The sequence below is a fragment of the Astatotilapia calliptera genome, chromosome 9, assembly GCF_900246225.1.
Source record: "Astatotilapia calliptera chromosome 9, fAstCal1.2, whole genome shotgun sequence".
Classification (NCBI taxonomy): Eukaryota; Metazoa; Chordata; class Actinopteri; order Cichliformes; family Cichlidae; genus Astatotilapia; species Astatotilapia calliptera.
This window is the reverse complement of record NC_039310.1, coordinates 29,705,003-29,715,551: the sequence shown is the minus strand read 5'-3', so window position 1 is coordinate 29,715,551 and position 10,549 is coordinate 29,705,003. Positions and strand designations below refer to the sequence as shown.

Sequence of the window (10,549 nt, the reverse complement as noted above, 5' to 3'; positions counted from 1 at the left end):
AAGAGTGTCCATAAGTGCACGCGGCATCAGGACACTCTAGGCCACAGGTCGATGATCGATTTTGTAATCGTGTCACTAGACCTGCGACCATATGTTCTGGACACTCGAGTAAAGAGAGGGGTTGAGGTGTCAACTGATCACCAATTGGTGGTGAGTTAGATCAGGTGGCGGGGGAGGACGCTGGACAGACCTGGTGCACCTAAACGTGTAGTTAGGGTGTGCTGGGGAACGTCTAGCAGAGGCCCCAGTCCGCGAGATCTTCAACGCACACCTCCGGCAGAGCTTCAACAGCATTCCGAGGGAGACTGGGGACATTGAGTCCAAATGGACCATGTTCAGCATCTCCATTGCCGAAGCTGCTTCATTGAGCTGCAGTTGCAAGGTGGTTGGTGCCTGCTGGGCACCCCCCCCCCCCCTACTTTATCAAAGTAGATGTCTTTCTGAAAGTGCTGTAACTAAGTTTAAGAATATAATCCACCCACTGTTATCATCTTCAATGCCCTGTACCAACACAGAGCAGAGCAGCAATCTGAACGCTACCCCAACAGAGGTCGATTATCTTATTAATAATTTCACCTCCTCCTACGTACGACTCTGGATACTGTAGCTCCTGTGAAAACTAAGGTCTCTAATCAGAAGTACCTGACTCCGTGGTATAATTCTCAAACACGTAGCCTAAAGCAGATGACTCGTAATCTGGAGAGGAAATGGCGTGTCACAAATTTAGAAGATCATAATTTTGCCTGGAGAAATAGTTTGCTGCTTTATAAGAAAGCCCTCCGCAAAGCCAGAGCATCTTACTATTCATCACTGATTGAAGAAAATAAGAACAACCCCAGGTTCCTCTTCAGCACTGTAAGCCAGGCTGACAAAAGTCAGAGCTCTTTGAGCCCAACCATCCCTTTAACATTAATTATTAATGACTTCATGAACTTCTTCACAAATAGATTTTTTATCATTAGAGAAAAAATTACCAGTAATCATCCCACAGATGTGAATATTATCTACAGCTACTCTTAGTACCATTGATGTTAAGTTAGACTCTTTTTCTCTAATTGATCTTTCTGAGTTAACTTCAATAATTACTTCCTCCAAACCATCAACGTGTCTTTTAGACCCCATTCCTACAAAACTGCTCAAAGAAGTCCTGCCATTAATTAATTCTTCGATCTTAAATATGATCAACCTATCTCTAATGATCGGCTATGTACCACAGGGCCTTCAAGCTAGCTGTAGTTAAACCTTTACTCAAAAAGCCATCTCTAGATCTAGCAGTCTTAGCTAATTATAGGCCAATCTCCAACCTTCCTTTCATATCAAAATCCTTGAAAGAGTAGTTGTCAAACAGCTAACAGATCATCTGCAGAGGAATGGTTTATTTGAAGAGTTTCCAGTCAGGTTTCAGAGCTCAGCACAGCACAGAAACAGCTTTAGTGAAGGTTACAAATGATCTTCTTATGGCCTCTGACAGTGGACTCATCTCTGTGCTTGTCCTGCTAGACCTCAGTGCAGCATTCGATACTGTTGACCATAATATCCTATTAGAGCGATTAGAACATGCTGTAGGTATTACAGGTACTGTGCTGCAGTGGTTTGTATCATATCTATCTAATAGACTCCAATTTGTGCATGTAAATGGAGAGTCCTCTTCACACACTGAGGTTAATTATGGAGTTCCACAGGGTTCAGTGCTAGGACCAATTCTGTTTACATTATACATGCTTCCCTTAGGCAGTATCATTAGAAGACATAGCATACATTTACACTGCTATGCCGATGACACCCAGCTCTATCTGTCCATGAAGCCAGATAACACACACCAATTAATTAAACTGCAGGAATGTCTTAAAGATATAAAGACCTGGATGGCCGCTAACTTTCTGCTTCTTAATTCAGATAAAACTGAGGTTATTGTACTCGGCCCTGAAAATCTTAGAAATATGGTATCTAACCAGATTCTTACTCTGGATGGCATTACCTTGGCCTCCAGTAACGCGGTGAGGAACCTTGGAGTCATTTTTGACCAGGACATGTCCTTCAACGCACATATTAAACAAACATGTAAGACTGCGTTCTTCCATTTGCGCAACATCTCTAAAATTAGAAATATCCTGTCTCAGAGTGACGCTGAAAAACTAGTTCATGCTTTTATTACTTCCAGGCTGGACGACTGTAATTCATTATTATCAGGAAGTCCTAAAAACTCACTGAAAAGCCTTCAGCTAATCCAAAATGCTGCAGCAAGAGTCCTGACAGGGACTAGAAAGAGAGAGCAGATTTCTTCTGTATTGGCTTCCCTTCATTGGCTTCCTGTTAAATCCAGAATTGAATTCAAAATCCTGCTCCTCACTTACAAGGTCTTAAATAATCAGGCCCCATCTTATCTTAATGACCTTGTAGTACCATATCACCCTATTAGAGCACTTCGCTCTCACTCTGCAGGCCTACTTGTTGTTCCTAGAGTATTTAAAAGTAGAATGAGAGGCAGAGCCTTCAGTTTTCAGGCCCCTCTTCTGTGGAACCAGCTTCCAGTTTGGATTCGGGGGACAGACACTATCTCTACTTTTAAGATTAGGCTTCAAACTTTCCTTTTTGCTAAAGCATATAGTTAGGGCTGGACCAGGTGACCCTGAATCCTCCCTTAGTTATGCTGCAATAGATGTAGGCTGCCGGGGATTCCCATGATGCATTGAGTTTTTCCTTTCCAGTCACCTTTCTCACTCACTATGTGTTAACAGACCTCTCTGCATGGAATCATATCTGTTATTAACCTCTGTCTGTCTTCCACAGCATGTCTTTATCCTGTCTTCATTCTCTCACCCCAACCGGTCGCAGCAGATGGCCCCGCCCCTCCCTGAGCCTTGTTCTGCCGGAGGTTTCTTCCTGTTAAAAGGGAGTTTTTCCTTCCCACTGTCGCCAAAGTGCTTGCTCATAGGGGGTCATATGATTGTTGGGCGATCGTGGCTCAAGAGTTGGGAGTTCGCCTTGTAATCGGAAGGTTGCCGGTTCGAGCCCCGGCTTGGACAGTCTCGGTCGTTGTGTCCTTGGGCAAGACACTTCACCCGTTGCCTACTGGTGGTGGTCAGAGGGCCCGGTGGCGCCAGTGTCCGGCAGCCTCGCCTCTGTCAGTGCGCCCCAGGGTGGCTGTGGCTACAATGTAGCTTGCCATCACCAGTGTGTGAATGTGTGTTTGAATGGGTGGATGACTGGATATGTAAAGCGCTTTGGGGTCCTTAGGGACTAGTAAAGCGCTATATAAATACAGGCCATTTACCATTCTCTGTATCTATGAAGCGCCTTGAGGCGACTTTTGTTGTGATTTGGCGCTATATAAATAAAATTGAATTGAAATTATATTGGTTTCACTGGTAAAAATAAATAATTGAAATGGGTATATATTTGTTTTTTGTTAAGTTGCCTAATAATTATGCACAGTAATAGTCACCTGCACACACAGATATCCCCCTAAAATAGCTAAAACTAAAAACTACTTCCAAAAACATTCAGCTTTGATATTAATGAGTTTTTTGGGTTCATTGAGAACATGGTTGTTGTTCAATAATAAAATTATTCCTCAAAAATACAACTTGCCTAATAATTCTGCACTCCCTGTATTAATGATTAACAGCCCATTGTTCATTAGTATGCAAACATACTCTTTATAAGATTGGAGAAACCTGCAGTCAGCTGAGACTGAAGAAGTCTCTGGGATGAGTTACGAAACGTTTGTCCCACTGAAAACGCTACGTCCAGATGAACAGAATCAACTTCTGGGATTTCCTTACCTGGATGATTGAGCATGCATCAAGATATTACCCACAATTACTTAGGTACACGGGAACAAAGGGACAGCAAGTCAGTTTCTTACAGAGGAAGAAAAAAAATTTATACTGCAATTAATTTTAAGCAGTGTGTAATTATTCAGAAAAAACCCCGGAAAGATACATCACATCTTTCTACATTTTATTTTTCATAGGATTCAGTTAATCTTTTACATACTGTCTAGATAAAATGACTACAATTTATGACTTACAATAAAAATATTTTTACTGCAACATAAAAAAAATGTAGGTTTGTCTCTTCATGGAGCAAAACACACTCACATCCTGTAAGAAAACACAGACCACTGAAAACTTTACACATGGGTAAGAAAATATTTAATTTTCCACATACTGCCTGTTTAAAAATGACACAAATTTATCAATTTACCTTTTTTTTACTGTAACATTATAAATTGCAGGAGGGGTTGTGTCTTTGTGGAGCAAAACAGACTCACACAATATTGTACGGCAATAGAGCCCATTTAAAACACATTTCATGTGAGTTACAACAGAAGTGGCGCAGCACTGACACTGATAATTACCTCACGATGAACAGCCAAATAAACAGTAACAGGTCTGACAGTTTGATCCAGAAGGTGAACTCTTCTGACATTTTGCTTTTCTTGTGATCAGATGATGGGAGTAATGTTTGCTCTGCATGCTGTTTGTGGACACAGCCAGTGAAGTTTAACTTGCTAAACTTGGAACAAGTTGAATTGTGAAGCCTGATCTCAAGCTTTTTAAGTTTGACGCAGCATCCAGAAGAACTTTTGTTCAAACCCCCGTTTCTCCCACTGTGTTCAAATGAACCCTGTCAGGGTAATGTCTAGGGCTGCCACGATTAGTCGACTAGTCACGATTACGCCGACAACTAATTTAATAGTCGACGCGTCGTTTGAAGCTTTGCAAGATCCCAAAAGACGCAGGAATAAGTAGTAGGATTTAAGAGTGTAATAACGGACTGAAACAGAAGATGGCAGCACTGCATGTACAAGGATGACAGCTGCCATTAAACCCCGAAGAAGAAGAAGCTGTGTCCCAGAATTCATAGCACAGCTCAGTTTCCAACAATGGCGGCAGCTAGTCAGTTTTATTCTTATCATTCTTTCTGGGTCACAAAATAAACGTTTAACATATTTTCAGGCGAGAATGTAGCTGTGTAAACTTCAAATATCTGCTCAGTTTATCAAGACACCACATTTTTTCAAAAGCTCGATAGCGAACCGGTGAGAACACCGGACTCCCGGCAAATCGTTTTTCAAACCCACCGGCGTCTCTCACTACTCAGGTTAAACATGATATATAAGTCACTTAGATAACTTAAAAATGTTACTGTTCGGGGTTTTTTTGTATTTTATTTGTTCCTGAGTAAATCGGTTTGGCTGAGATTAAAGTTATAGTTTTTACACAGCTGAATAAACGTCAAGCAGACAGCTGATTATCAGAAGTGTGAGATGCTCGAGAATTTACTCCGGTGTCCTGTTATATTTTAGATAGCAAGGAGTTTATTAAACTTCACCGAAACAATCTGCACATTTCATTAAAATTTAATAAACTATCACCTTGTCAGAGGAGGACACTTTGTGGGTTTTCTGATGCCTCAATAGATTTGTTTTATGGATGAAAGACTTTCCACACTGACCACATACAAATGATTTAACTCCAGAGTGGGTGAGCTGATGTGATTTTAAGCCAGTCATGTAAGTAAAAGCCTTTCCACACTGACCACATACAAATTGTTTAGTACCAGAGTGGGTGAGCTGATGTGATTTCAAGGCAGCAATGTGTGTAAAAGACTCTCCACACTGCTCACAGCTGAAAGGTTTATCTCCACTGTGGATGAGCTGATGTGATTTTAAGCCAGTCATGTAAGTAAAAGCCTTTCCACACTGACCACATACAAATTGTTTAGCACCAGAGTGGATGAGCTGATGTGATTTTAAGCCATTCATGTGAGTAAAAGCCTTTCCACAGTCACCACATACAAATTGTTTAGTACCAGAGTGGGTGAGCTGATGTGATTTCAAGGCAGCAATGTGAGTAAAAGACTGTTCACACTGCTCACAGTTGAAAGGTTTATCTCCACTGTGGATGAGCTGATGTCTTTTTAAGTTACCAACGTAAGCAAAAGCCTTTCCACACTGATCACAGGTGAGAGGTTTATCTCCACTGTGGATAAGCTGATGTGTTTTTAAATTGCCCATCTGAGTAAAAGACTTTCCACACAGATCACAACTGAATGGTTTCTCTCCACTGTGGATGAGCTGATGTGTTTTTAATCTACCAATCTCAGTAAAAGCCTTTCCACACTGATCACAGGTGAAAGGTTTAACTTCACTGTGGACGCCCTGATGTCTCTCTAAGTGATCTCTATAATGAAAAGACTTTCCACACTGATCACAGACAAATGATTTACCTCCAACATGGATCTTATAATGTCTCTTTAAGTGACCTTTGTGAGTAAAAGACTTCCCACACTGATCACAGCATAAAGCTTTAAATGCAGTGTGGAGGCGCTGATGTACTTTTAAGCTGCATCTCTGAGTAAAGGTGTTTCCACACTGATCACAGCTGAATGGTTTAACTTCACTGTGGACGAGCTGATGTGCTTTTAAGCGGTTACTCTGAATAAAAGACTTTCCGCACTCACCACAGCTGAATGGTTTCACACTGCTGTGGATCAGCTTATGTATCTTTAAATGATATTTCTGAATAAAAGACTTTCCACACTGATCACAGCTGAATGGTTTCACATCGGTGTGGATCAGCTGATGTCTTTTTAAGTTGTTACTGTGAGTAAAAGACATCCCACACAGATCACAGTTGAAAGCTTTAAATTTCGTGTGGACGAGCTGATGTGATTTTAAGTTGCATCTCTGAGTAAAGGTCTTTCCACACTGATCACAGCTCAAGCTTCTCTCCTCCCTGTTGGCGCGCTTGCGTCTTCTGAGCTGCTTCATAGCAGGAAAAGTCTTTTCCACAGGGATCGCCGCTGGCTCATCTTTACTTGCTGGTGCTGGATGTTTTTGGTTGATGTCATCCATGTGCTGAGGTTTGGGCCTGCTTTCACTTCTTTCTCCTGTAATGACAAAGAACCCAAACAGTGACATCAGGTCTATACCTTCAGCTCATCCACAAGTGCCCCCTCTTACCTCACAAAGATAAACAGTTTCACCATCTGCCAAACGTCTCAGGTGCCTGGGGACGCTATGCTGTGGTAAACATTTGAAGTGAGTGTAGAATGTTTAGCTGATTTAGAGTTTAGAAATGTGTTATCATAGAATGTAGAACTATTGTAGAGACACTGCCCTTAAAGTAATAAAGGCCTCACTGTGTTGTGAACTTAGGAGTAGATTGTAGAAGGCTTCTCCCCCACTGAGTGGAAATTCCCCAGAGGATGTTTTAGGGTGGGGGTTTCAACATTGTAACTGGATAACTGTGGTCTGGAAGTGAGAGGGGTTTTATGACCTCTAGGGAGTTACCTACACCCACAGTGTTTTAACTGTCACGCACACACATCCACACTCACTTGAAGGAAATTTCCGTCCCCGGTTTCCTCCAAGGCGTGAGCGATAAGCAGAGTTTTGTCCTTTCCTTATAAGACTCCTAATTATTCAAAGTAACACTCTGGTATGCCGTTCAGCTGGGTTAGTTACGATATCGGGAGCAGTTAGGAGAACAAAGTGATACAGAGACTGTTCAGATTGCTTTCCCAGAATCAACTCAAAGGTTTATTTGATACACAGCAGTTTATATAGAGAAAAAAAGGTTCGTGTGTCAGCTTTCCCAGTTCAAACCGGTACAGACTAAATAAGGAAACGTCTTCCTGCCTTCTGAGCAAAGTATCCCTTGTGTAGTTTATCAGTTCAGCTACAATTTATGATCATCCCAGCAAAATACACTCCTAGACATAGAATACAGAGTTCTTTCATTAGTGAATTCTGAAACAAACCACCTGGCCTTTAACGAGCCTTTTCCAGGAGATAAAGAAAAAGGGAGGATGGGAGTAAGGAAGTGGTCTCGTCTCTGTGGTGTTTTCGACCTTGGGGTACCAGCCTGTGAGTCTTACACATTAATTCTTGGGTCACAGAGAAAGAGAAAAACAACTAGTAAATGGGCCTTATTGAGTAACAGTTTCTCTGCACAACATCACCACAAAACATTATCCTGTAAATGCTACCATGGTATCAAAATATCACAACATCACTCATGTGCACACAGTCACACACGAGCACTCATATAGGCACGCGGGAACGCGCACATGTAGGCATTCATGTGCTCGTGCACATAGACACAGACACAGAGTTTGCAGCACACCGTAGGGGGTTTTATGACAGCCTCTATAAAGCTGGCTGTAACTAACAAAGGGGTGAAGATTTTTGCAGAGGGACATCGGCCTCGTCTTCCCTTCTAGAAGTGCATGCTTAAATGAAGATGAATAAAGATTTTGTGAAAATGACTACTGAGTCCGGAGCCATCTCTGGATGCTCGAGGAATAAAAAGAACCGGGGTAAAACTGATTTCACAACATGAGCTCATTTTGGGGATAAAAGTAGTAAAAGTTCAACTTGTGAATAAAATTTTGGCTTGTGTGAGTTTTTTAGTTTTTACTTTGTTCAAATTTGAAGAACATCACACTTACAATGTGCAGTTCAGGTTGTATGTGTGAGAGCTGTACAACCAAATCCACACTGGCTCAGATTTGCCTCTGATTAACCACGAGGGTGACACAGTTATCAAAGTCTGCAGACACTGTCAGCTGCAATCAACACCTTTTATTCTAATGCACAGGTGAGTTATAATGCATCTCCACTAGAAGATGGTCCCCTGTTATCTACTTTTTCACAGGCAAGCGTGGGTGAGAGTCTACAGCTTTCCACCCCCCAAGGACACGTAGTCTAATGCCTTTATTTTTCATGGCCATGTCCACTTAATACTACACTATATGGTTATATGGCATTTTAGTTCATATACAGCATAGAATTGAGGCACTTCAAATATTTTCATCTCAACACCTCCTCCCTGGAGATAAGGAGGAGTCTCACTATCTGCCTAATGTCTCATGGTGCCTGGGAGTGTCAGTCCAACTCACTCACAATACCCATCTGTGTGTGGAATAACATATTTGATGTTTTCCTATATGTAGAACAAAGTCGCACAAAATGTACTATAGATATTACTAAAGTGATATTGTCAAAACATATGATCAACACATAAAATAAAGAAATGTCCATCACAAGAGTTAGCAGCTTACACAAGAAAAGACGTCAGAAAGAATATGAAAGAAGAGAAGTGGAAAAGGAAAACAGAGGATTATTAATGAAGTCATGATCACTCCACAGACATCACCTTCATATGAAGGGAAACAGAGAGTGTAACTCAAATGATAAAACATTAATGTACTGAGGCAGACAAACAGAGAGGCTAAACAGAAGGCAGAAATCAAACCAAAGTGAGCTAAGAGAGAGAGACCCTGTAGAAAATGATGAAGTTAAGCAACCAGTGTAGTTATAACTGACTTACTCTGGATCTCCTCTCAGACTCAGGAGGGGGCGAGCGGGCCGGCTTTGTAGTTGGAGTCGGACCAGCAGAGACAATGGGCTCACTGACCTCCACTCCCCAAGTCAGTCACCACGAGGACAAGTTCTTTGTTTAGAGATGATTTAATCCAAGCTCACCAACAACATCACTCAGCTGTCCTCGTCAGAACTAATAAAATAAAAGCAGTTACATTTAGAAACGTGAGTTTACTAAACATAAAAATATTGCTCTTTTAGCCTCGCTCACATGTTCTGTAAAGATTAAATTACTTAAATCATCACGTGGTTTACAAAAACACATTGTTAATCTCAGCAAATAAGTGCGCATCCAGAAATAACTGTTTTATCTCGTTTGACATGGAAACTTAAAATTACAAAGACACACTGAACGCACCTTCCTACCAGCTGTAACCTAACAGGAGAACGTACGTTCGTCTTCGCAGCTGCAATACATACCTCACAAAAAGCCGTTCATCAATTAGATTTAACACGACGCTTCTCCACAATACTTTGATGCGGGTTCTTCAAAAAGTGCCCATTTTTAAAACGGCGGAAAGACACAGCAAAGAGCACAGTACGCACACCCCTCCTTCCTCTTCGTCTGCTGCCCTGCTTCTTCTTCTTCTTCAGTTTTATTGGCGGTTTGCAAACAATAAAATGGTGCGTTACCGCCACCAACTGTTATGGAGTGTCGACCCTCAAGCCCTACCCAAATGTTTACTCTTTTAAGCTACTGATGTGAGCAAAAGACTGTCCACACTGATCACAGCTGAATGGTTTCACACTGGTGTGGATCAGCTGATGTGATTTCAAGCTACCAATCTGTGGCTGCGCTGATGTCTTTTTAACCTATCAATCCGAGTAAAAGACTTTCCACACTGATCACAGTTGAAAGCTTTAAATCCAGTGTGGGCGAGCTGATGTCTCTTTAAATGACCTTTCAGAGTAAAGGTCTTCCCACACAGATCACAGCTCAAGCTTCTGTCCTCCCCGTTGGCGCGCTTGCGTCTTCTGGGCTGCTTCATAGCAGGAAAAGTCTTTTCCACAGGGATCGCCGCTGGCTCATCTTTACTTGCTGGTGCTGGATGTTTTTGGTTGATGTCATCCATGTGCTCAGGTTTGGGCCTGCTTTCACTTCTTTCTCCTGTAATGACAAAGAACCCAAACAGTGACATCAGGTCTATATCT

The 10,549-nt window shown here is 41.7% G+C and overlaps 2 protein-coding genes across 3 annotated transcripts in view; both read right to left on the bottom strand.

Moving 5' to 3' along the window:
• Positions 1 to 10,260, bottom strand: part of LOC113029472 (zinc finger protein OZF-like) — a 132,694-nt gene extending 122,434 nt beyond the window's left edge. The window contains exons 1-2 of one of the 2 annotated variants that reach the window (XM_026180356.1): positions 9,818 to 10,260; positions 9,345 to 9,530 (exon numbers count right to left, since the gene is read on the bottom strand). The gene's annotated coding sequence lies outside the window, so the exon portion shown is untranslated. The remainder of the gene's footprint in view (positions 1 to 9,344; positions 9,531 to 9,817) is intronic. The other variant, XM_026180357.1, reaches the window with a different exon arrangement.
• Positions 5,333 to 9,338, bottom strand: LOC113029462 (oocyte zinc finger protein XlCOF6-like). Its single transcript, XM_026180332.1, has 3 exons — positions 8,464 to 9,338; positions 6,974 to 7,033; positions 5,333 to 6,900 (listed from the first exon to the last, which is right to left on the bottom strand). The coding sequence occupies exon 3, from the start codon at positions 6,863 to 6,865 to the stop codon at positions 5,369 to 5,371; it is 1,497 nt and encodes a 498-aa protein (XP_026036117.1). The 5' UTR covers positions 6,866 to 6,900; positions 6,974 to 7,033; positions 8,464 to 9,338; the 3' UTR covers positions 5,333 to 5,368.
• Positions 10,261 to 10,549: the final 289 nt, after the last annotated feature.